This window comes from Dermacentor silvarum, chromosome 3, assembly GCF_013339745.2.
Source record: "Dermacentor silvarum isolate Dsil-2018 chromosome 3, BIME_Dsil_1.4, whole genome shotgun sequence".
In the NCBI taxonomy this organism is placed as follows: domain Eukaryota; kingdom Metazoa; phylum Arthropoda; class Arachnida; order Ixodida; family Ixodidae; genus Dermacentor; species Dermacentor silvarum.
The window spans coordinates 183,280,900-183,308,668 of record NC_051156.1 but is presented as its reverse complement, the minus strand read 5'-3'; the positions used below and the strand labels follow the sequence as shown (position 1 = coordinate 183,308,668).

General features: G+C 46.3%; 1 protein-coding gene across 1 annotated transcript; it reads right to left on the bottom strand.

Annotated features, from left to right (window-relative positions):
* Positions 1 to 6,584: 6,584 nt before the first annotated feature.
* Positions 6,585 to 18,053, bottom strand: LOC125944410 (carbonic anhydrase 1-like). The gene is made up of 8 exons (XM_049664865.1): positions 17,980 to 18,053; positions 17,448 to 17,582; positions 12,847 to 12,998; positions 12,189 to 12,281; positions 10,660 to 10,774; positions 10,187 to 10,191; positions 8,771 to 8,917; positions 6,585 to 6,680 (listed from the first exon to the last, which is right to left on the bottom strand). Exons 1-8 carry the CDS (start codon positions 18,029 to 18,031, stop codon positions 6,585 to 6,587), a joined length of 795 nt encoding a protein of 264 aa, XP_049520822.1. The 5' UTR covers positions 18,032 to 18,053.
* Positions 18,054 to 27,769: the final 9,716 nt, after the last annotated feature.

Sequence of the window (27,769 nt, the reverse complement as noted above, 5' to 3'; positions counted from 1 at the left end):
ACACTTCACGATTAATGCGGCCTCAATAAGAGCTCAGCCTATCCCGCTGTTTACTTCAGACCGCACTGAATTTCCCACTCCTAGCATCGCACGGAGACTGCGCATTTGTTGAATGTGATGGAGAAACATAATAAGCAAGCGCTTGCCAGATTGCTGGGCGTGTTCCACGAGAGCCAATTAGTGCCCATCATTTCTTACCTGTACTTTCTTTTCGTCGCCATTCTCGTTCTTGTAGTCACGCAGTACGAACGCGACCGAACCGCTGTACGCATTAGTAGCTGTATAATTTTTCTTTCTTTTCGTATCCTAGTAACAAATAACTTGTCCGTGAACACATACAGAAAAGAAAATGACGCCGAAATTACAAAAAAAAGAGAGAGAAAACAGTCAACCTGCTCAGCTCTGCAGTTTATCCCCGCGGAACAAAATCCGGAGAACGTGGAACAACGCTTGTTACCGACGCATGGGCATTAATTAGCAGCGAACGGGGCCCTGCGGAAAGTCTAGGCGAAAATATTGAATTATTGGGCCCACCTCTCTTTCTCTCTCTTTTCACGTGACTCGACTTGAAACAAATGACTGAAAAATGTTTGAACAGTGTATCGTGCCCGACTGAACGCTATAATTAATTTCCGGAACCGGAACCACGCACTGGCGGCGACACCGCGCTTCGCCCACGCAAGGAGCCCAGCCCGGTCTTCCCGCACGTGCGTATAATAATCTGAATATAATAACATAATCAATGCGTGCGTCTGTGGGTTTACGCGCTGCGCTATCGCCGAAACCGAAGTGAAACAACCCGTGCGCGAAAAATTCGCGGATCAAAACCTGTGTGCAGCACTGTATGCTTTTGATTTTTACTATTTGAGATTTTGCCCCAACTTGCACGAAAGCAGATACTGCTGCTCCTGTTGTCCTTTAGTTAACTTTTTTTTTTCTTTTGTAGAAGAAACTTGCGGGAAAGGTCGGGCTTTCCGAGTTTAGCAGCTTCCTATACGGGGAGTGGACGTAACTGCTGTTCGTCGAGGATGCGCCAATTATTCGAGTGGGTGGTCGTCGTTTGTGCGAATGCTTCCCAATGCTCCACTCGAACGATGCGAAAAGAAACAAAGCCCTTTCTTGCATGGTCAATTAAAGAACTCGTCGACGGTGGAAATTTTAATTGGAACGTTAGGCTTAACGGTCAGCAATAAAAACTTTCCAATTTGTTACGCGAGAAAGAAGGCGTCCGACGAAGAATACTTCATATCTGAAAAATAGGCTCAGTGCTTTCTGTGCTCTTTCTCGGAGTCGCGAAGGACGTTGTCACATTATTATTGGTTGCGACTGCGCAACGAGAGAACACGCTTTGATTAACAGCATTTTTCTTCCTAGCAATGAGAATTATTATTTCCGATTTGTAAACGTGAATTTCTGCGAAACTTTGTCAAGTTCTGCGAGGAGCCTAACGATCTTGTGTCGCCGACGAGGTGCGAATGTCTATAGCTGCAACGAATCCAACGCAGAAGCATGATAGGAAACGAGTAGTATACTCAGTAGTGAATGCGGCGCTTTGGATGGAGGCAGTGACTCGAGCAATACAATTTTGTGTGCATACGAAACTTCAGCGCATAAATCATAAGTGCACCCAATCGCCTTTAAAAAATGTGTAAAACAAAGGCAAGTGCCTTGGTAGCAATGAAGCAAGTGCTGCCTTAAGGATGAGCGAAAAAAAGAAGAGGAAAACTTTATTTAATGACGAAAACGACGCTAGTCCCAGTGTTCCTTGTTTGTGGAGGTGGCGCACCCTCTGGCGAAGACGTGGCGACTGAGGTTTATTTTATTTATTTATTATTTTAGTAGACTCCAAAATTCAATACATAACGGGACCATGAAACACTTTTCTCAAATAGTAAAATCAAAAGAATCCAAGCCGCAAAAATGTTTCGATTCCTTCAACTATAATTGGAGTTATTGCACCGATACCCGGCTTTCTCTTGGAAGCTACACAGCGGAGAGAAGCCACGAGAGCAAAGCCCCAGCGAAAGGTTGAGTCTCGCAGCAGGGAAAGGACTCGTCACGGCACCCCGTGGCGGCCGCGGTCGACTACACCACACAGCACACCGCTCTGATCTCGGAGGAAACGCGCATCATACGCAGCTACGAGCAGTGCACAGATGGAATTATTTTGTCTTTTTGAGATCGTAAACATATATATTTTACAGTGTACGCTGTTATGGGGTCATTGCAATGGCCGTTTCTGGTCGCAATGATGCCGCCGCCGGCGTCCACCGCGTAACCGCTATCACCGGAAACGCGAAAAAAAAATACCCCATTCCCGCCGGGATCAAACGCGCGCCCGCTGCGTGGGTGCCGGATACTCTACCACTGAGCCACACAAGCGCTTGCTATCGGTCAGCGGAAAATACCCTTCAGGCAAACGCAGGAGGAGACGACTCGAGCCTCCGCCAGTATGGTGGCGCCATCTAGGTAAGATGCCTGCAAACGCAGCTTCCGCAGGCGCAGACTACGATATATATGTGATTCAGGCGAGGCGCGCTATCATACGCAGGAGGAGACGACTCGAGACTCCGCCAGTATGGTGGCGCCATCTACGTAAGGTGCCTGCAAACGCAGCGTCCGCAGGTGAAGACGACGATATATATGCGATTCAGACGAGGCGCGCTATCAAACGCAGCAGGAGACGACTCGAGTCTCCGCCAGTATGGTGCCGCCATCTAGGTAAGATATCTGCAAACGCAGGGTCCGCAGGCGCAGACGATGATATATATGCAATTCAGACGAGGTGCGCTATCAACGCGCTCCCTAGCTGCCGAGTCTCCACCAGTATGGTGGCGCCATCTAGTTAAGGTGCCTGCAAACGCAGCGCGGCTGACATGTAGGTTGCAGTTGTAAGTCTTTATTGGGCTCAGCAGACTGCTGTGCAGAGAGAATTACAAGCCGCAGCTTGCCGTCGACGTCGGGCGGACAGTTCAGGTCGTTCTCGTCAAAACGAGGCGAACAGACTGCCGCGAAGACCCTGTTGTGCGTGGTGCCCAAATTGGAGCTACTCTTGAAGCGCTCCACCAGCTTACGCTGTGACTGCTGCGTGTGCCGCGCAGGCCTGTGACATTTTTTATTTACTTAGCTAAAAATTAGTATTATTTATTACTGAGAATGTTCTCGCATTCGCTAAATCGGCCAATAGCGTCGGTACGCCAACTGGCTTCGATGACAACATTGCGGATGCGGGAGCAAGCGACTGTTCACTGCTTCTGACACGAGATTGTAAAATATCATCCCTGCGGCATGCATTGCAATAATATTTGGCTTACATGTTCACAGTAGAATCGTTAACAGATCGGCAACATTTTTTTACTATATTCAAGAAGTGTTTCAGAGCCTCTTTAAGCAATGCTAAAGAGGAAAAATCTACATAAAAATATCAGCAAATAGTATTCACACACGAACACAAGCACATGGAGACTTTCTCTGCGGCACATGCACCGAAAGCACAGTCCAAGATGGACGCTCACCCATCACACAGTATTGAAAAAGTCCACGCAACGTTTTTCACGTACGCATATGAATAATTGAATGAATGAAGCTTTATTTATCATTGAACAATGGAGGAGTGTGAGAAAACAAGCCGCAAAGAGACTACTTAAGAACCATAAACCCCCTGTTATAAGAACAAATATAAGAACAACATGGCCATGAGATCAGCCCATTACAAAAGCACAGTATAGACGACGAAACACGTAATGTCACTTATATGCAGTCGATAACATGGTGACCACTGCCATCATCCCATAGATGTGGTAAATGAGGCGCACCAGATGGAGCCACAGGTCTTCGGGAGGTGCGGCCCAGCTCGCCCTTGTGTATAAGGAGAGCGATGATGCCTGCCCGGGTTACAACATGGGTGGCGTGAGGGCCCATGACATACCCAGCATGCATGCATCGCTCTGGGACGCTGACTACAGACATGACAGATGAAGTATCCTGCTCTACGCTTAATGTGGTGGATGATAGCATTAAAGATAAGAGGTAGGGTGAAATTGTTTATGAAGTATGCGTTCGCGCGCGAAAAGGGATATTGTTTTATCTCGTCCAGTGTTGTCAATCTCCTTCATTAGTATGAGCCACGATTTGAGATCTGAGCAACAGCAGCAGCAGCAATAATAATACCCACAAAAGAGATTAGCCGGACTCTTTGATTCGATCGCAGCGTTGAGTCTAGACGGACACGACTTTGGTTAGAGCAGCAACAATGGCTGGTGCCGATCGGGCCCTTTAAAAGACCAACACAAAGCTAACTTGACCGTCGTTTTCTTTCCGCGCGAAATTCGCTCAGCAGACGGCGCTGCTTGATGCGAGTCAGAAATGTGGAAAGAACGAGGCAATGAGTGTCGTCTGATATCACGTGGTTGGCTCGTTCTTTGGATTCACGCAGACGTCAACACGCTTCCTAGTCCTGAGAATATCATAAATTCCTTCACTTGGACACCGCTAAACTAAGTTGAATGGCATTTTCATCAATTGAAACAATTTAAATGGGAAAATTATTTTCTAGAGACTGTTAGGAGCAATTTATTTTAATTGTGTACTGAATTTAGGGGAAAAGAATGTTTAAAATCAGAAAACATTTTAGAAGATACAACATCAACTCTGCCGCTTCGGTATAAGAACAAATTTCAGTATTGTGGAAAGTGCACGAACAGGATGTCTAAACAGAACAAAGTTTATATGGTGCTCACTGCTTTGAATTATACCATCAATTCGCGAACCCAAGCTTCTCATAAGTAACACGTTCACGTAGACTTGGACCTCACTCTTCCACCGAATTATGGCAGCAGGGAGCAGCGTATGCTTTTTCGTGGTCAAATAAAATCTTAAAAAAAACTTGACGCAGCGCTCCATATATATGAAGACTGTCGCTTCACCAACTGACCATGCATTCTCGGTTAAACTTAACAACCTCAACCGTTCCTTACCGCTTGCCTTTTTGACACATGGAGCTAATAAAGAAAACAATTGACATAAAAAAATATAGAACGAGGAGCGATAGGCTGCAATACCCTGTGAATCCTGATGACCCAGATCGTTATCGCGCTTGACCAGCCGTTGCAACGTCGCTGTTACGCTAGCTCGCAGTTAATAGTTAGGTCACACTGATTACCGCCATGTCGACACCCACGAATACATGTTCAGCCATCACTGATTACCACGGCGTATACAGGTCCATAACTATATTTCCGCTATCATAGCAAGTCTCACTCTTAAATAAAATGGCTGCAGTATCGAGAATCGTGGACCTCCTTTCGTGTTCAAAGTTCGAAACAAGAGGAGTCTGCGCTCCTCCTGGTATAGATGCTTTGTCTTCCATAAAACTCGAACTAGACTCATAGACTCATGCAGCATTGCGTCATGTACACCTGCGGTCCCACGTCCCTGTCCCCATTTTCTTTCTCTCCAACACGCAAACGGGTTCGTAAGACGTCCGGCGCGTTTGCAGCGCATATATTTGCATGACAAATGAGCGCAACGATCCACTGCCGCATACAAGCAGTGTGCCTGCGCTGCCCCGAGGCTTCTTATCTTAGCTGCAGACAAGGCTTCACGATGTCGTTAGCCAGGACATAGAACAGTTGCAACCTGACGTGACAACATCAACAAGCTCTTAACGTCTCTATCTTACCTTCCTGGGCAGGCCGTACCCATGAGTATAAAGGAAGGATGCCGTCTCGCTGTGACGCGCGTATTACTTGGCCACAGCGTTCGTGTTTTGATGCATTCCTAATGAAAAATCACTCGTGTACTTGAATTCAGTTGCACCTCTACACAACACCAGATAGTAAAAATAGATCAACTAATCCGCAGGCCTCCAGTACTCTCTCTCATAGAGAGAGAGAGACGTTGATTTGCAGAGAAAAGGCGTCAGTTGCGAGATAAAAATCTAGGGACTCCACCTAGGTACTACGGAGGAGGATACGCTTTCCTCCGTTTGTCCCTAACCGGGATGTCATGTGCCCTGCGCGACCGGGGGCGGACAAATATATTCCTTAACAGTTTCGTTTTCCGCTCGTGTTTTCGTGGCGCCTCGCGGGAGCATTGGCGCTTACGACTGCGAGGTCCTGGGTTCGAATCACGGGTTTCATAAGTACACTGTTATTTGAATTATGGAATTATTATATCAGTCTCCGATTTGACATCTGAAGTATATGTTCTTTTTTCCTACGCTTCACCATCAGACGGCACTTTTGCCTGCGCATGAGAGTGATTGCGCATGAGGGCTTATAAAGAAGCCATGATCATTCTCTTCCTAAGCGCCGCAATTTGATATACATTTGCGCAGATATGCAGGACAATTTTTGATACGGAAGAAAAGGAAGCTCTGCCGAATTTACTCCAAGAAGGCTACTCGCCCAAAGGAAGGCCTTCTCTCTTCATTTGTTGCCGATGTCGGTTACCAATCGCAGAAAGACGGCGTGCCGCTCCCGAAAGAGAAACAGGAAGAGGTTGACTATTTCGCTATAAGTGAGTTTTAATTTTAAATATGAACGGAATGCGAGCACGATTTGCGTACGCCGCGCGCTATCAGATCAGGTGCACAGAATCACTTGCCGCCCGCCCAGCGGTTGTATTGGCCGGATGTTGCCCTTGCAGCGCACGGCAGCATTCTTGCGGAACCTTGCAAGCTGCGCGAAGAACAAATTGGAGGCACGTGACACGGGTGCTTGCACTTCTGCGCCAGAACAGGCGTATCCGGCGAAAGTGAAACGTGCGAACGATAACCGAAGCCCAACCAGGTGTTCGCAAATTCAATAAAGCGTTCAACCGCAAACTTTCGCGCTATTCTGCGCTCTAGCCTTTTTGGTTACACACATTCGCGATGAGATCTCCGGCATTTCCACTTAACAGAGGCATGTTTTGTTCAACGAGGAGGCGTCGCGGTCAACACTGCAACACGACATTAACAACGCGACAAGTCACTAAACCATGGCAACGCTGTGGCGGTATAGTTTTGTGCACAAAATGCGCGTTTCTGCGGTTGCAGTTTACCGTTGCGGTTCTGGCTTAACGACGAGCAAGTTATGCGCGATAAGGAATAATTATATGCAAAAAAGGTACCATATAACAGGCTCAAATCTCATACGCATATACGCGGCTCCACTTGAAGCTCTTTTTCGAATACACCGTGCGAGACATCGTTGTTCCTCGACCTAAATCAACAATGGTTTTCCATAACGCTCCTAGGAAATGCGGGTGGCAAGATCAGTGAGATACATTTCCGCTCCACTGTATTCGAACAGTTAGCGAAAGCAGCTCGTAACAAATATTTATCCCGGGAATCGTCAGAAACTTTATTCAAGCCCGTTGAACGATCAAGCGGTGATTAATACGCCACCTTAGAGGCAAATAGGAGCGGTTGTCGGATTCTAGGACAAGAGCGCTGGATAAGCTAGAAGGACGAGAAGGAAATGTACGTGTCATTTCCCTCTAAAACAAGGTCACGCTTGCAGGTACCCCTGCATGAAGGATATGTTTCAATGCATTCATTTGTCCTTTTTTTTTTTTTTTACGCGAAGCTTATTGCTAGGCGAACCACATAGACCACACAGAGTGGTGTGGTCGTGGTGGAAAAAATTATATTCGAAGTCGAAGTTTCAAATGCGAATCGAATACTACTCGATAACTATTCGTATTCGTATTCGAAAAAGGACCATTTGGCAATTTCGAATATTCGTTAACCAAATATTTCGCAACAACCGAACGATAGTCTGGTTACTGTTCTCCGTCCGCTAAACAAACTATCACAAACTATCAGAAGTGAGACAACGTCAAAAGCTTTCGAAGGAACGCAGAAACAAAATGGGTAATTGAAAATTTCCTTTCGGTTACATGGCGTAAACGTACGTGACAACCTGTGATTTTTGCTTGTACGGTGTCTTTTTTTTTTACGCTCTAGTCATGTAGCAATTTTATCTGTTACCCTTGAAGTTTTGATGTTTCCTTGCAACAGACCCTTTCACATGTTTCTATGGCCTACAAATCCTTCGGTAGTTTTTTTTTTTTTTTTTTTTTCACAACTAATCTTTTTGCGGCAACCATTTATTTGACGTTTTTGGACATACATCAACCATTCTTTCTTATTAGATAGTTTGTAACCACGCTCAGAAGTTGTTGAGAGGCCACATGCGCATTTTTTTCAAACGATGATTAGTGAACTTGTGTTAAAGACTGATCCCATACTAGTGCCTCAAAGCTATCTTTTCTTTTTGCACTGGTCAGCACAGGCAGGCAGGCAGGCACGCAAGACAATGCAAGGCAAGGCATGGCAAGGCAAGACAAGGCAAGACAGGACGGATGGACAGACATACATACATACATACATACATACATACATACATACATACATACATCATACATACATACATACATAATACATACATACATACATACATACATACATACCATACATACATACATACATACATACATACATAGATAGATAGATAGATAGATAGATAGATAGATAGATAGATAGATAGATAGATAGATAGATAGATAGATAGATAGATAGATAGATAGATAGATAGATAGATAGATAGATAGATAGATAGATAGATAGATAGATAGATAGATAGATAGATAGATAGATAGATAGATAGATAGATAGATAGATAGATAGATAGATAGATAGATAGATAGATAGATAGATAGATAGATAGATAGATAGAAATTGCATTGAGCTGACGCGCGTTTGAGAATACAAGAGAGAGCATACTGAGGCTGGCGTGACCTCCAAGGTTTGCGTGCACACCACCCAGGTGACGTTCTCGGACCACGGAGGCGTCGTCAAGGATCCGGGGTAGAGAAAGTACGACGTCGGAGGAACGCCGGGAAGCATCTGGCTCAAAATTAGCGGAGCCTCCTGCGCCGACAAGTGGGCCGAAAAGTACGCAATGACCGAGCATCAAGGCGGTGAGCACCTCTCGGTGCTGAAAAACTTCATCTTCCTAATACAGACGCTCGCGCAGAAGTTTAAATAATCAAACAGGAAAGCACCTGCACTTCTGTGAAAATGTGCAGAAGAATGCACAATTTTCTGAAAATGAACGAACTGTGCGAAACAGAATTTACAGTTTCTAAAGCGAACCATACTGCATAAGCAAATGTAGAAAAAGGGCCACCAATGTATACTGTTCAAGCTTTTGGTGTTTAGATCTGTTTTTGTTACAAGAAACCTCTAGGGCTTTTTCTCTGCTTGCTTCTATTACTGGACTCAATGCTTGGTATCGCGCCTGACCACGCATATAACTGCTGTGCCACATTTTCAGCGAAGATAGAGACAACCTGAGAATATAGTATCGTAGCTTTTCACCTGCAATTCCCCTCTTGTTTGGTCAAAGCTCACGGAAATAAATAAACATTCATTCATTTTCTGTACAGCCCACAATGATTTCTTCTTTGGCTACTTAGTGAAAAACTACACTCGTAAATTCGCGCGGAAGAAAATTACTTTTCAAATTATTTTATCTTAAACAGCGTGTCGAAGCTGCAAAGTCCCGTGAATAAGCGTCCCTGAGGTTATGCCAAAATTCCCTATTTGAGCAAATTTGCTACAGCAGTTCCATAACTGCAATTTCAGATGTCCGATAACAAACGCCACGTTGTACATTACCTTCCCTCTTACTGCTAGAACACAAATATGAGTGCCCAGAACATGTTTATCATTACCGGCAGTTCCCACAGGGCAAGAAATTCCGCTATGTAACCTTGGTTGTGTAATTAACCTTGACAGGCAGAAGTTTCTATAAAGTGGCAAAACGCTTCAACAGTAAAAGGTGAAGAGTGAACTACTCTTCTACAGAATTCACGGTGAACGTGTCTCCTGGGGGCAGCCAATGGACAAGTGCCGCCACCTGGCTTCTCTTATGCAGAACTTTCCGGTATTCCTTCATTTCTTCTCTGTTAGATGTCGCGCCTTTACAAGTTGCAGGGCGCTTATTTTGTACCAGCTAAAGTGCGTTATAGTACTAGCACGTAAGCTTCGTTATTGCTTTTGGTAAGCCTTCATACGTCCCAAGTCTCCCTAATCGCCCGTGTGGTCCAGACGAAACAACAGATAGATGAAACAAGATCGCTGATTAGTCGCAACACCTGTCGTGAAATGGCATTTAGAACAAGGCTTTGCGCTCACAAAATCTGCATACAAGAACGTTAACTCAAAAAACTCCAGGGTGATTCGAATCAACAACAAAAAACAAATTTAAGACGTATATTTGCCCTGTTAATCATCTTATTGCTATCTCATCAACCATATATAGCTAGGTTAACCAAATTGTGGGGCTTGACGTCCCGCAATCGCACAGTAAATGGCACATGGGCCGCATCAGTGCAAGACTCTGGATTAATTTTATCTACTGTAGTTTTTTTAACGTGCACCCCACGCACGGTACACGAGCAGTTTTGCATTCCGCCCCCATGAAAACGAGGCCGTCACGGCCGCAATCGAACCTGCAACCTTCGCTGAGCCATTCCAAGAAATTAGAATTTCTTTTTTCTTTTAGTGCAAGTACATAATAACGACGACAGAATACGCAAGAAAGAGCGCTAGTAACAAGCCCAAACAGTCATTTTCGAGGATGCCGGAAAAGCATAATTTTATAGTACTGAAAGTGTTGAGGGTTATAGCACTGCAAATATTTAGTCGTACCTTTCTCCTTTCGGGTGACTCCATCGCGGATATAATGGCTTGCAGGGACTCCGGGCTTTTATCGTCGGACAGCTGCGTTCAAAATGAGCAAACGTGTACTTCAAAGAGATCCGTAAAAAGTCTTGGAAACTTTTAAAAATTGGCCGTGGACGAAGGCTGTAAAACCCAGTTTGTCTAGCGATAGCATGGTTTTGCTTGCTTTGGGAAAGGACGCAGACGTTTCTCGGCGCCGTCAGCAACTACCGCATCTACAAGTGCACCACAAGACAACACACAGACGCTGCTCGGCACGGCAGCAGCAGCGAGCGAATTGATCTTCATGCTGCGTCTCGCTTCAACGCGAACTAAGCGTCGAAAGCATAGAGCATATGAAGCTACCAGCCCTCGGCACTCTTTGCACACAACGCAGATCGCTTTGAAGATAAGGCCCGTGTGAACACGCACTTTGTCCACATCGCAGATCGCTTTCAAGATATGGGCGCCCACGTGGCGTACGCAGCAGCCGCCGGTAGTGGCAGGATAAGTCCCACTTTGACCTTGGTTGAGCTTGAAGGTCAGGTTTACGGAACCAGGCGTTTTCTGGGTTTGTACCTGCAGTAGTAGAGCTACCGCTCTAAAAACACCTTTGTGATAATGCCTGCCGAAGTGTTGCGGCGATTCGTATCGCGGGGAGTCTGCAAAATAAAATGACCAAGCGGTTTCTCCGGCGCCAGTACCGGTTTCCGTTAACCGGTCGAGGTTACGGCTGCTTAGTTAGGCAGCGTTTTTTTTTTTTTTTTTGCGTAGCCTCTTAAAAGGTCAAGAAAAGCTTCCTCGCCTTGGAGTCGTGGACCGTCCTCGAGGCGAGAATCAGGCACAGAGGGACGTTTTATGTCAAGCGATTTCTGCCAGTGAGGCATTCTCTATCGTTCCAGAGAAAAGTGCTCGACCATCACTATTTAGATGAATATCAATAAAATAATAATAGTCGTGGCAAGCGTTGCGTATGCATGCAATTATCGCTCATTCATCCGCCTCGGGATGGAAGCGAATAGCGCTGCACAGAATTACGCCCTCAATCAATTGACAGTCGGGGCCGTGTTAAGTATATTTGCTGCTCATGGAAGCCCCAATTACGCGTCGTCGACAGAAAGGAAGTGTGCTCCCTGCTAGTGGCAAGCGGATGTCGCTGGCGACCAGGTCCATGGTGGGCTGGATGAAGATATTAGGTGCTGAGAAAACGCAGCGCGATTTGCTGCCGTTTAATCGCTGCAACTCGGCGATTACTTCGTTTATCCCGGAAATCCGTGATCAAAATTTCTCACAGTAAAGTGCCCTCTAACCACCAGTATATAGCCAATTCCGACGCTGTTAGTCAGTTATAAAAACTCGATAAAGCAAAGCTCCCGTTCGGTAACGCTTCCATGTAATATATATATATATATATATATATATATATATATGGACGTCTTACAGACCCCAATGGGCATTGTGTAAACGCGCCCACCTTGAAGAGGACTGAAATCACGACCAAGCCGTCCCTCTCCGTCGCGGCTCTTTTGAAGCTTCTGAACCGGTCGCTGTAGTGGACAAAGTGGGCCTGAAAAAGAAAGAACGAAAAGCAAAGAAACCAAAGTCGTGTGTCAGAACGTGCAACGTACTCGCCACAAATGCTGTAAAAATGGCGTACAAATTAAGTACAAATGGGAGCACAAATTAGGCACAAATGGAGAAACATTCTATTCGAAGAATCAGCGTTCGATATGTTCATATTTTCTATTATAGCCCCGCGTAAGAAATTACTACGCTTATTAGAGCCGGTCTGTTCAGGTAATTACTCCACAAATATTGTCTACCGGCAGCTTCAAGTACACGTCCTTAACCACCCTCGAGCCTTTGCGAGCTTTAATCTATTGCTCTTCGCAAGGTGCTCAGATGAACTAACCATTGTCAATTCAAATGAAATAACTCTCTCTCTCTCTTGTTACATTCGCTCGAACTATTTCTCTCTCTTCTTTAAATTTCATAAAGCCTATTAGTATCTAGCATTTGAGTGTATATTCGTAGTTTCTACTTTTCGAAGGTTAGTATTTGAATAAAAAGAAATGTCACAGTACAATTACCCCTAGAGCATAGAATGCCTCCGCACAAACGTACATCCCTACCTCCATAGCAAACTTTTCGCCGTCGATGGTATGTTCAGAGCCACAGGTGTCGTCGAGACCGACGTGGAAGTGCAGATTGTGCAGCAGAAATCTGCCCGGCAGACCTGATCCCGTTACGCGAGGCTGGATAGCTCCTAGAGGTCGGACCCTTACTGCGAAGCACAGTGAAACGCGCGCCAAGAATAAAAGAAAAAAAAAAGAATGAGCCCTTCAGTTTCACCGAGGCTAGTGTGCGTGTACGTGAATCGCATATGTTCCAAAAATCACAGCGTCCAATTCGAATTGTGAGGTCGCATTCACGAGCATTTCTTACATAGAACTGTCCGTCATCACTCGAGGTCTTCATTATCGCTTCCCTACCAGAGGGAGATGTGCTTCTCCGCTAAACAGCATGAGTAAGAGAATGAACAGTGAGAACAAACGACGGGCTATACAGACACGAATCCACCCGTTTAGTCCTCGTAATCACGTTGTCTCCCTTGTCTCAGCATGAGGAACCGGCGCGTGCAAGTTCGTGCACAGCAGGCTATAAAAGTTCATCTGAGGCTCTACCCGCGTTCACCTATGCGTCGCTAGTATAACGCACACTCCAATGTCAATATTCCTGCACAGAGTCCGGCTACATCCTATTCGTAAAAGTTTAACTATCGCTGCAATTGATTCGACATTAGCGGAATTTCCTCCGGAACCCCCCCTACGACATTTCACCTGTAAAGCGTGCACCACCGCACACAGTAATGAGCTGCAACAAAAACAAACACAAATTCGAGGGCGCGTAAAACAAAATAATTAGAAATCCTTAATTTTAAAGCGACTAGATTCTTTAGGTACCGCCTGAGTTTTTTGTTGTTTGTTTGTTTGTTTGTTTGTTTGTTTGTTTGTTTGTTTGTTTGTTTGTTTGTTTGTTTGTTTGTTTGTTTGTTTGTTTGTTTGTTGTTTGTTTGTTGTTTGTTTGTTTGTTTGTTTGTTTGTTTGTTTGTTTGTTTGTTTTATTAGAGAGAGAGAGCAATGCTAGAGCGCCGGCGACACCTCTCCCACCACTGCCGGTATTGCCCTCTCCCGCTCTGCCGGCTGCGAGCAGGGCTCCTGTCGCGGGAGACTGAGGTTGCCTTCCACGCCGCACACCTAAAGACAACACACGCATAATGAACCGGCTTATATGGCCACAATACTGCCATTACTGGTGTGCTGGTGCGATACCTTGTGTTCTACAGAATTCCGCAATACAACAAGCGCTACATAAATATCGTCACTGCAATAAATACATAATACACCTTCAAGCACACCATTCCTTTAGCAAAGCGAATAGCTTCCTAGACGCTTCGCCGTTCGCCTTGCCATTCGCTTTGTCGGTCCTTTGTCGTTTATATATTTAAAACACAAGTATTGTAAGCGTTTGAAATTTGCTTTAATTAGGTTCTATAAAAAAATGTCACAGTTTCGCCCTAAGGGCGAAGCAATGAATGCGATAGCAACACAGCAATGCCATACGAAGTGAGGTGAGCGGCTTTGGTAGCAATATGAATTGTAGTAAACATGAGCTGATTAAGTAAGCAGGTGTGCTGCGCCGTAAGTAGACCGACATGAAGAGAGACTCGATGACCACGAGAAGGCGCGTGTGAAACGGTGGTGTTGATGAGAAGCGCTTCCCGTGCGCAGCGCGTGCGAAGGGACACACCTGTAGCGCTGCACTGCCGATCCGGGCAGCATTGCATGTGTAGCGTGCGTTGGAAAATGTGGCCCGACTATTACTAACTGAATGAACAAGCGTGGTGTGAGCGCGCACAAACAAACATGAATAGATCACACTGAATGACTGCAGCCAACGACTGTCAAAACGCTGGCAGCAAGCAGCGGGCGAAGGTACGTGCGGTCTATCGCTTCAACGGAAACTGAGCGGCGAATGCACGGCGCATTAAAGGTCAGAGCCGTGTGGAGATAAGCGACGGTGCGAGCGAGCGACGAGCGCGGTTGCTGGCAGAGTAGAAGTGCCCCCCCCCCCCCCCCCCCCCCCCAGCTCCCTCCGGCGCTGGCTTCCCGCTTCCTTGCTTGCGCGTGGGAGATTGAGTGCGTTCGCTCTCCGTGATAGCGCGCGCCCCCGCACGCTTCCGCTCGGGCATACGGCGCGCGGTGCAAATTTTATCTATAGGGAACCTGACGGCGACGGCGACGACGACGCCGACGGCAGAAATCCGGTTGAAGTGTCCATATAATTGCTATCGCAATAAAATGTACCCCCAGACGTGTCCTCACCCAAGAAGAATTGGAAGAGTGGCGAATGCACCGTGTCGAGTGAGTAAGAACGCGTCCGGGAGGCATCCGTGTCCCTGAAAGCGAACGTTCGCGTTCAGCTGTTTGCTTACATTGCTTCCCTAGTGTTATGTGAACTTCAAAACTGACTCAGCTGTGGTGATGGGAGCCCCAGCAACCGCGCGTGCGGAACTGTAGGCTTCGTACCAGCACGCGGATACGCACGGATAAGATGGGTACGCGCACGTAGCGCTGGGGAATTGTTTGCATTTTTCATCCCTGCATAAATCGCAACGACTCCTGCTATACACATCCTCTCACAGAGGATGGTGGACAGGAACGGCTTTAGTATGAGCATGGACAGCCAGACGTGTGGATCGCTGCTTCTTTCTGTGCCTGTCTTATCGACGTCCCTCTGAAAACCTGGAGACGACATGCCTTCGGTCATTTTCAAAGCTCCACGTAGGCCTCTTGTTTGAATTTACCGACAAGCGGATCTGCCAAGACCATGCTGAAGCTCGGCTTCAAAATCGCGTCTTCACCTTTAGGCAAAAATGTAAGGTAGAAAGCGTCATGCTAGAAAACGGGCGCTTTTCTAAGCACCTCCTGGAAGCTGTTAAACGTTCACTGATGCGAATTCAGCGAGAAGGAAAGTGCAACCGAGCGCTTTTTTTTTTTTCTTAAATTCTGCGTTCCCATTTTTTGCAATGTCCAGATGTGCTTAAACATAACTGCAAAGCTTCAGCCATGTACGTGGGACAGCTGATGTTGATGAACTGGTTAACTTGTTTACGAAAGTGATTGAAGATGGCATGCGCATATCCATACCTACAATACCTCTCAAAACATTTTCCTAAGAACTAAAAACGACAATAAAACAGAAAGACTGTGCACACAGAAAAGCGGAGCAAACAGGCCTATATAAGTGGAAACCTGAATTTAGGCGATGTCGTTGTCTTGAAAAATTTTATTATAACGATGATAACTACAACCACATTGAACGGGAGATAGCATGACACGTAATTGAAAGTATTTGCGGATCTACGTGCGCTCTCTCTTATAAAAATAACGCCGAAGATATTGCCGCGCGACTGGCCGCTCGAGGCACTTCGCGTGCATTGGCGGGCTTCTTTTACGCTCAGAAAAACGCTTATGTCGCACGTATTGAGCAACAGAGTTTTAAGTGCGAAGAACTTTAGGGACCCGGGCTGTCGGCGTGTAACGTGATCTCATGTCGTCCTGGTCACGCGCAAAGACAGGGTCAAAACAAGTGCAGAATTGATCAAAATCGGTTCAAAATAGGCTAGCATAATTTAGAATCATTTAAAAGGTAGGAATAATCAAGCAATAAGCGCATGAATTAACAGAAACTTGTGAAAATCGTGGCCCAAATGCCAGTCTGGTACCAGCGCAGCGCAAGAGCAACACGCCACCACCCCCTAAGCGCTCGATTCCTTCTCACTTCAGTGCTACTCCAGCACCCGATCAGCGCGCGCCATGTAGCAAGAGAGAAGGAACAGGGCTTCATAAGCAGTTGGCGCGCTCCGGAACTTCCTTTGTGCCATGGACGCCGAGCTGCAGACACGCGTCGAGCGGCAACGCTGGCGCATCACCGCTTCGCACTTCCCCAGGTTTCACGTTAGTGGAGCTGCGTTAGCGCTGGATTTTAACTACCCAAGTTTGATAGCCATGGGACCGCGGGGTCTTTTTTTTTTTATGTTGCTCTACAATTATCGAATTGACACTTTTCATCTATTATAATATGTGAGAAGTTGATCAATTAATTAGCACTAACTATGAAATGAGGCGGAAGGCAAAAAAGTAATCTAAGTATCTCCAAGCGATGGCAAATAACATTGCCTTGGTTCTGTCCAGCTACGTGGCATTTGCATATTTTTTAGCTCTTGGTGCATGGTAGTCATAAAACTGCGTCATTCCCCCTTCTAATTCTGTTACATTCCTTGGTGCTGAACTAGACCCTCAACTAAAATACTGTTCTCACGTAAAATGAGTTACTATAAGATGATTGCTTATGGCATCCGTCTACTCACTTGAACAATTCACTGTTTCCAGCAACGTATTCCGAAATCGCTTTACTACGCCGTGATCAACAGTCACCTGACCTACTGTGTTACATCGTGGGACAACACGCACTTAACATACCTCTCCTTCCTCATTCACCTTCAGATCCAGAGTTTCGAAGCTGGTATGACTGGTGAAAAGTGACGGCGTTCCTCATGGTCGAGCAGGCCTCCTCACCCAAGATAGGTAGTTGACGCACAGATGTACAATCCGAGTAATAAACATGTGTGCGCAAGTATTCAGATCGAGCAGGACATCGAGTCACTCACGGCCGATGTTGGTGTCCTTCACTTCGTACTTGGTGAACGGGACGTGGTAGCCGTGCATGTTCAGGTCGGCCCTGGCTCTCTCCACCCTTTCACCACGACCCGGTGTGCAAAGCCCGACGGGTGACTGCCACCTTCCTATGCAGCGATTGAACATGAAAGCGTCCAGCGTACGGCGCCAACGAAAGCTATCTTAGCAGACAGGATAGGTTGAAACGCGAAAACCCTAAAGCAAAGAACAATTCATTATTTCCGTTTATCTCTTGGCTTGTTAATTTGTCCTCAGTGGCGAACTTAAGTGCGTGCGTGCTCGCGCACACGTATGTACACTTTTAGTTCTTCGGGATTTTTTAAGCAAAGACGTTTAGCCAAGCTATTGGGAGAGATAAAATACCCTTTCAAGGCGTAGTTGGTGAGTACAGTTGAGAGATGACGTTGGAAACCTTTTGCATATCCACCATCTTTCAACTGGCCACTTTTCGGCTTGAAAGAACTCGTCTCTGAGACGCCTAAATGTGCCTCTGCGCACACTAACCTTGAAGGGTGGTCGTGGTCGTGGACGATCTACGTAAAATTTGTGCCGTCATTTTCCCAGCGCCTGAACGGTAGCCCCTTCTCGTGCACCTGCGTCAGACGTGACAGGTCACTGCTTGAAGGTTGGTCATACGGCGCATTTTCTAAGTAAACGTTACTTGGCTAATTCTTTACTTGGGAGGCGACACCAACGCTCGGTACAGCTTAGCTCTCTATCCATACACAATATAAACAGGCACCAGTAAAGTTCGAAGAACTCACGCTAAATTACGTCTCCCTGTGTATTCTTTAGAAAAATCTGATCAAGAAAACTACGCACGGGTGCCTCCTCTGAAAACATAAGAACCCGAAAACTCGAAATTTTGGGCCCACTTTAAATTCTCTTCGCATGATGTAAAACGTCAGACGTGTATATTTGTCAACATGCAACGTTTCTTTACTACTACGCGAATATTACTTCATGAGAATTGGCAATATAATTTTTTTTATCTGTGACACTGATGCCATGTAATCTGATGGCTTTACAGCAAAACTAACAATCTGCTTTGATAATACCAACATGATAAGTATGTTCATGAGACAGCCTTCTGGCACGCGAGTAGGATTTCGTAAAGCCCGAACTCATGATAAACAGAAGCAAAGAAAACGCGCGGGCATCTTGAGATAGATAATGAAATTTTAGATTAAGAGGATGCTGTGAAGGTTACCTGTTTGGCAGTCGGGGCGACGTAACTGTCCTTACCGTTCCATTGGTATATTGACGACTATGAAACAGAGATGCGCAGCAATCTCAAACGTGTCCAGTCTTGATTAGAGGGAAATGAAATAGAAATGCGAGTACGTACGCGAGCATAATTGTTGAAAGCATGGCCATGTAATATTTAGACGTCCAGAGCGAATTTTGGTCAAAACAACCGAACACGCGTAGGCGTGGAACGCGGCGACGGCGAAACTGTGGCGTTCGATGCACGCGCGTTGTTAATGATGATGATGATGATTACTAAAGAAAATGTCCCAAACACACACTGCGGGGAATATGCCCAGAATCAGGTAGTAGTAAGAAGCCTAAAAGCTGAGCGGGAAAGTACAAAAAAAACATATGTGATAATAAGGAAGATTAATCTGTAAAAGAGCAGTTAGCGTTCATCATCACCAGCCTATTCATGTCCACTGGAGGACGAAGGCCTCTCCTGGAGATCTCCAATTACCCCTGTCTTGCACCAGTTTGGAATCGGCCAGCATAATTTTGCACGAAGATGACAGAAAAGAAAACAACGACAACACCACTCACTATCAACTGAATTGTCCATATAATATCGCAATTATATGGACAATCCAAGCGAATTTTCGCCGTCGTCGTCACCATTACAGTTACAGAATGGATACCAAGAGAAGGGAAGCGCAGTCGAGGACGGCAGAAAACTAGGTGGGTTGATAAAGTTAGGAAATTTGCAGGCGCAAGTTGGAATTAACTAGCGCAAGACAGGGGTAATTGGATATCACAACCATAGGCCTTCATCCTGCATGCAGTGGACATAAATATAGGCTGATGATGATGATGCCATCTTACACCTGCAAATTTTCCAATTTCTTCACGCCACCTACTTCTCTGCTGTCCTCAACTGCGCTTCCCTTCTCTTGGCACCCATTCTGTAACTCTGTCAACTATAATATCGGCTACAACAGCTTGCTCTCTAATCCGCACCCTCGTCTTCGTGTCTCCTAACGTTACGTAAAAAAGTCAATTGCGATATCAATTATATGGACAATCCAAGCGAATTTTCGCCGTCGTCGTCACCATCGGCATGGCCGTGAGGCTTCGCATACATTTAGGTATATGTATGATATATGTCATGCCATGCATTTGTTGGCCGTGAGAGTAAGCGGAGTCGCCACCTGGCGGACACTGGCTGAATGAGGATGGCGCGTTGCGTCGTCTGCTAGCTGCTACTTGTTTAAATGTGAGCACACGGCGCCCGTATCGTTTAAAGTCTGTTTATATTGTGGTTGTGTCGCAGTCCTAAAGGTTCATATAAATTTTCTTTTACGATGTAGAGGTTCATTTGGCTTTGCACTCTAGCCTTTGCGCTGCAATGAAATTTGTGATACCGGTGAACCATAAGAGTTACAGAATGGGTGCCAAGAGTAGGGAAGTGCAGTCGAGGACGGCAGAAAACTAGGTGGGGCGATGAAATCGGGAAATTTGCAGGTGGAAATTGGAATCAGCTAGCGCAAGACAGGTGTAATTGAAGATCGCAGGGAGAAGTTAACCAAAACGACCATGAGAGCACCAAGACGTCGGCGGCTGTTTCATGACCTACATGACACGCATGTCATGACATATCATTTATGTTCGTCATATACTCTTGTCATAGTATGCCAATTTTGGTACATACCAAGTTAACGAAACGACCATGAGAGCACAACGACGTCGACGGGTAGATAGATAGATAGATAGATAGATAGATAGATAGATAGATAGATAGATAGATAGATAGATAGATAGATAGATAGATAGATAGATAGATAGATAGATAGATAGATAGATAGATAGATAGATAGATAGATAGATAGATAGATAGATAGATAGATAGATACTGTCAAAGTAGCAAATGTTCGCCAAGAAATGCTTCGCATTTAAAAACATGTATAGCATACCTGATTAAATCAAGCAGGCTAGGTGACACTCTGTCACCGTCCCGTTACAGAGGGTATGTCAATAAATGATCATCGTTAGCTTCGTATCGTGACATGCGCGTCACGTAGCATCGATACGCGCAAACTTTGCGTTGCAGTTGCGTTCTATTCCACCAGGTGTCCCGACATGTAGCAGTTGCAAGTCGCAGTTGCATGCTGCATGTAGCTGGACCTGGTTAACTGAAGCAGGCTAGGTGACTATTTGTCACCGCCCAATTTCAAAGGATATGCCAATAACTCATCATTATCAAAAACAACAACAGCCTCGTATCGTGTCACGGGTCTTCTTTTCTTTCTGGGGTTTTACGTGCCAAAACCAGTTCTGATTATGAGGCACGCCGTAGTGGACGGCTCCGCATAAATTTTGACCATCTGGGGTTCTTTAATGTGCACTACAACGCAAGCACACGGGCGTTTTCGCATTTCGCCTCCATCGACATGCGGCCGCCGTGGCCGGGATTCGATCCCGCGACCTCGAGCTCAGCAGCGCAACGCCTTAGCTGACTGAGCCACCCCGGCGGGTGTCACGGGTCAATGGGTGTGACATGTGCGCCGCATAGCGCGGATGGCGCCTCCTCGCAAGGTATAAATTGCTGCTGAAGAAGCTCATCGTAGCGCTACACGCGCAGCTGCAAGTAGGCAGCGTCGGGCTCAGCAGACCGCTGTGCAGAGAGCAGCACAAACCGCATCTCGCCGTCGATGCCGGGTGGACAGTTCAGATCGTTCTCGTGAAAATGATGCGAAGATACTTCGCCGCGAAGGCCCTCTAATGCGTGCTGCCGAAAATGGAGCTCCTATGCAGCCAGTCCTCCAGCTTACGCTGTGACTGTGCTGCGTGTGCCGGACAGGCCTGTGACTTTTGTAAATATATTTATTGTAGAAAAAAGAAGTGCCTCCTGATCTTTGGTGACAAAGAAGATCCGCCAGCTGCAGCAAGCAGCAACTGGCGGAAGAACCTGTGGATTTTACTTATACCTTACGTAGATTACGTAGATTTACTTAAGTACAATTTACCTACACATACCTTATGTTGATTTACGGGTGCCTGAGGTACCAGAAACAATAGCCTCGTAGCGTATGCCTAAGATTTGTGTACTACAGGAGCCCTTTACTTCAGTCAATACAAATGATCTACAGCGCGTCAGCAAAGTAAACGCTAAGCTCCGATAAAGGCGGCAGACCTGATCGCATTAATCATCATTACACATCGAACAAACCCCATAGTCACCCCAGAGTCATTAGATGGTGTGCCAGGACGCGCGAATATCTCGCCGCCGTCGCCCCCGATTTCAGTGATGACTTCTGGGAATTTCAAGAACAAGCCAACGGCGAGAATATGCTATTCGCTGTCCAAGGTGTGTAGTTTTCTAAGTGTTTTCCTGTGTGTACGTGTTTTTTTTTTTTTGTTTATTCACAGCGAACGTTGTCAGGATACTTCACAGTGTGCTTCAGCCATATTTGATGACATTGAAATTAGATATCATAATCATGTTCTTCAGCAAAAGTATCCCGAAAGAAAAGGTCTGTCTGCACCGAGGCATCCGTCTGTCTGCATCCTGGGTCCTTGACTGTCAAACATCGTGCCGTCATCCTCATTCTATCGTTGGCTGTCATCGTCAGCCGTCATCGTCACTATTGAATCGCCATCATTGTTGTTGTCGTCATGTGGTAACGGGCGGTAATCACCGGCCGTCACCGTGTGTGTGCGTGTACGAGTGTGCCTCTGTGTGCTTTGTTGTGAGATACACACATAGTGAAAGCAAACGGTGTAACATGTCGTCATTTGCTGTGCCTTTTCTGTTTACTTTTTTTTTTCGCGGATGCAACTCGCGTAAGCACGGCGCTTAACCGTCTTTGCTTTGTCAACAGCTCCGCACCGCTATAAATTGCGGCCTTCCACCCCTCCCTCGCATCCCCAGAGAGAGAGAGAGAGACTGCGGAAACGTGCGTCGAGTCGCCAAGGGCGATCTGTGTTGAGCGCGCGGAGTATTTCGAGCAAGGTAACGGTGCGGAACCTTCCTCATCCCCCCCCCCTTGCTTCCCTTCCCCACTCTAACCTTCCGGTCTATCTCTCTCCTAACTTGTCATCAGCACGTAAGATCTCTAGTGACCCCGCAGGCGCGGAGTTCCTTGTCGTTTTAGTGCCGTTCTCCGTCGCTGGCCTTGACGGCCGACGCATTCGAGCAGCTGAGGCGCTTACGAGTACGCTGATACAGACCACGTCAGCCCACTTTGGGGGAACGCGGCCAAAGGGCACGATTCAACAAGTGCCTAATTTAGCCCAATGGCGTTTGTCGTGTATTAAGTGAACTGGCATCTCGAGTAACAAGGCAGGTAGAGCGAAAGAGGAGCCCCGCAGTGGAAAGCGGACGGTATGTGCTGTCGGACCGTCAGTGGAGTTGACTGTAAGGGCTCAGGCACTCCGTATTGTGCTCGACAATCAGCCGACGAGCCTCTGGCGCTAAGCAACACGTGTCACCGTATCCTTGTATTTCTGCGGCCGCGCTTCTGATTATAGTTAAGGCGAAGCTGTTGCTTCTGCCGCAGTGCATAAATTGTTGTGCAGCAAAGTAAACAAAATTATGCCTTCTTTAGGCTACTCTTGAATGACTTGTTTCGTAGGAGCAGCGATATGCTATGCAAATACATCACCATCATCATCATCACCATCATCATCAGCTTGTATTTATGTCCCCTGCAGGACGAAGGCCTCTCCCTGCGATCTCCAATTACCCATGTCTTGCGCTAGCTGATTCCAACTTGCTCCTGCAAATTTCCTGCAAATACATATATTACTCCATACAAGTATACTATATAGCAAGGTTCATTCCTAAAGGACACACCTAATTATTATTCAAACCGACTTCACAGGGAGAAAAACGTACTTGATGTAACGCGTTAAATAGTCCTCACATGTAAAAAGAAAAATTACTGCTTATGCCTTAATGCAAAACCGAAGTTGTAATCAACCCCGGAATACTACTTTGGTGTTTCTTTAGCAGTGCACCTTACTGTAAAATGCTGTGCAACTGTAAGCAGTGTTGCAAATGTGCATACGACGTCATACATTCGCTTCCATGCATAGAATGACAGTGCAACGGCACAACTGACTATGCCAATAGGAAAGCAAGTCCAAGTGCGCTGCTTTGTTTCTCTTTCACTGCTTCTGTCAACTTCTCTATACGCACGAAATAAGAGCTCAGCGCAGACACCTAGCGCCCCCTCAACTCAACGGCTCGAAACCGCCACTCGTGGATGCAGCTATCCCGGACATCGCTCCAAGGTGCATGGGCCAATTCTGAAATCAGTACAATGCCAGTACATTGGCTGATGCCTCAGTCATTGCCAATTAAGGTTACACATAAACTCACCGCACACTTACCATCCCCTTCCCCCATAAACTTTGACTACATTGGCTTCACCAATGAGAAACTTCTTTTGCGTGAATACGGATGTATTTTCACGTACAGTAGCTCGCTATATGACAAAGAGTACCAGTCCTGCATACGAGTGGCCAACATGACACTACCTTCACGTGGGACAAAAAGAATACGCTCGAAAATCCTCACACTGTTGAATGCGTCAACTGCTTCGCGCATATTCAATCGTCACCATCTGAAACAAGGTTTTAGGAGCAATCTCTGGTTTATCAGTTATTCCGTGCTTCCTTTCAAAATGCACAAGACAGTGCAATTTTCTTCCAGGAGCTACAATCCACCGCAGCGCACTTTCGAAATTCCTTCTTCGCCCTGCCTTATGCCCTTCTGCGGCATAATAATGTTGCCGTCATATATACTGCTGCGTGCTGTCTGGCTCCGTAGTACCAGAGGAGGCAGCAAGAGGCGTCACCTGTCACAAAGCAACACACATATTGCGAATATGAAGGACCCTCGAAAATAGCTGCGGTTCAACACTCCGTAAAGCTAAGGGAAACCTGAAGGGTGGGAAACACTTAAAACCTAAACTATGAGAAATATTAACGTTTGCTCCTAGCAAAACGCTCTCATTCCAGGATTCCTTCAAGCTTTCGTGCCCGTCTAACCCTTTAGCGGCATCGTAGCGAACTGTTTGCTAAATACAAGACGCTTGCCCTGCTGTTACCGAAGTACTTAGGAAAATGGCAACACAGGAATGCATGCCCCGGGCACCGGCCAACCAAGACATTAATCACCCCGAGTCGTTGAACCTTCTCGCTCTGCTCCTGCCTCCCCTTATGATTTTTGTTTAGTTAGAATTACACGCCCAACTGGAAAATCGGGGTGCGGCACTGGGCTTTGTATAGCTCTAAGAAGCCCGCGGGTTGCCTGCCAAGTCGCCCGCGACAGCTGTCTGCGCCTTTGACGTCGTCCCGGGCGTGAAAAAATAAAGACGCTTCGAAACCGTGTCAATGGGCCGGCAGTGCGTCACAGGCGTATACGTAGAGGTATGCTGCCGCCCGTAGCTCGTCACGTCTATGGTTCACGGACGGCCGCCATGGCTTCGAGGTTTTCGCCGAGGCAACAGGGGCTGCATAACGTGCAACTCTTCCATTCTGATTTTATTGCCAATCTCCTCACGTTAAATTTGCGCAGCCACCGACGCAAGCATGGGGCGGTGACCTGCAGCGTCGTTTGTACAACTCCATGAAACGCTCTACTCAGGTCACTTCTGTTTGTTTCAAAAGCGGATAGCATTGCCTACCTTCGCAGATCTTTCTTACCTAACTGGCTGACAAGAGGCGAGCAGCGAAAGCAGATAACCGGATGAAGAGGCTGGTACCGGTGCTTGCGATTGGTCCGCTTCCCCTTGCTTAGCTTGCAGTGACTGGTTGAAAATCGCGATTAAAAAGCAGGTAAAACTGCGCTAAATAAGTCCTCAATAAAGAAGAGTTTGCAGAATGATGTTGTATATGCGCCCAAAGGACTCGACAACGTTATACTGCCACAGATTTTTTTTATTATACCCAAGTATTATACTCGGAGCTGTCATTCTTGCCGGCAGCTCCGAGTAGCCAGTGCCAGAGCTTTCGGCAGGCAGCCATCTTCTACTCCTTTCGGAAGGGGTCAGTCTCCAGCCATAGTATTGCTTCTTTAGTTCGTACGTGTCACTTTTACGTGGTGAGTTTTCCCGTTTTTGTGACGTCGTGTGACGGACATGCGAAGTTGGCGCAGCCCGAAAACATTTTGACCAATATTGGCGGGCTAATGGAGAAAAAGGTGCAGAGTTGAAAATAACTTTTTTTGTCTAATCATGGGCATAATCAGTGTGCACACGTCGTACCAGATGGAGATTTTTCGTGGTTTTTGGGACGTCGCGTGACAGACAGGTTAAATGGCCCGGAAATGTTAGACCATTCGTGAAGGGCTAATGGCAGAGATGGAATAGAAACATACATGGAAAAGCTTTAGTTATAGCGCCCCATGTCTTGACAAAACTGTACACGGAGACAAGGATTACGAGTAAAGAAATGAATTCTGGAGATTTCCTTGCCACAACCACAATTTGATTATGAGTCACGCCGTAGTGGGGGACTCCAGATTAATTTTGACCACCAGGGGATCTTTAACGTGGCCCCAATGCACGGGACATGGGCGTTTTTGCTATTTCGCCTCCAGCGTAATGCGGCCGCCGAGGCCGGGATTTGATTCCGCAACCTCGTGCTTAGCAGCGAAAGAGTACACTTGCCTAGTTTTTCTCGCTGATGTACAATAATCGTTCGTAAACTTCCGTCGTTTCTGATGCGGCGTAATAACATTGTATAGTACCAAAATTTGTTGTTTTGCGTAACCGAAGGTGAAAGCCACCTTTGGTCGAGTTCTCTTTTACGCTGAAATAGCTTGTCGGCAAAATGAGATGACAATGTCAATTAACGCTTCTCCGCAGGAGCTACGGAGGTGCATGAGAGGCGATAGTGGTGGGTACCAACACGCAGAGCTGGGTGCCGCAAAGTATTGGTACGTTTGCCGCTGCGCATGAGCTGGCGTCGCCGTAGCCATATAAAAGAACGCGGAGAATACCCACACTAGCCCTGCTCTCTCGAAAATTACTAGAAAAACCAGGCAACGTTCCTGCGCCAATTAGAGCACTTGAATTGATTTTTTTTATTGTTCTGAAAGCAGTGCATTCGTGGATACACGGACGAACAGCACAGTAGAGCAGGTATAGTCATCTCTCTCTCTCTATCTCTCTCTTTTTTGTAGCATTGCTATCAAATCACACACGCACGCACACACACACACACACACACACACACGTTTTCAGGGCTTCGCAAAATATTTTCACTGTTGAAGTATTTCATATGGTAAGGCTTATTTGGCAATTGTTATAACTTATAACTCATGCATTATATTCAAATAATAATAATAGTAATAGTAATAGTAATAAGGGCTCAAGCACTGCGTTTGGTACAAAAAAGGGGAGGGCTGCTACTTTCATTACAGATTCGGTGTGACGGGCAACTGGCATTCGGTTCTCCTGTCACGTCGTGGCGAAGCCGCGCTTACTATAAGTGTATTCCATTTTGGCACCTTACACATATCCGACTGGCAACGAAGATTTGTGGCGACCCATAGCGACAGCCCATAAGCCGTATTCAACAGCCGCGTTTAGCATTCTCTTCCAATTGGAATGCATCCACCGCGACATGCAAACAAATCCTAGACCTCGTGAAATATGACTGGTCATAATAGGTCATAATAACTGGCCATAATATTCAACAGCCGCCGTCATAACTGGTCATAATATTCAACAGCCGCGTTTCGCATTCTCTTCCAATTGGAATGCATCCACCGCGACATGCAAACAAATCCTAGACCTCGTGAAATATGACTGGTCATAATAGTCGCGTGTGTAAACTACCCTTCTGGTATCGCTATTACATTGCGAATGCATCTCCCACAGCGACCGCGTTGCAGTCCGTTGTATACATGGGACCAGGTCACTCCACATCTCTGGGCCCTTTGTTACGTCTCCTAGCGTTCTTACTCCTTCGTAATGGCTCTCTGGTTTTGTATGGAAATGATATTTTCTGTTTCGTTGCGGAAGATTACAGCCGCCATTGACTGGTTTGCCTGCGACAATGGGCTAGAGAATGTCCACGAATGCGTAACCTAAAC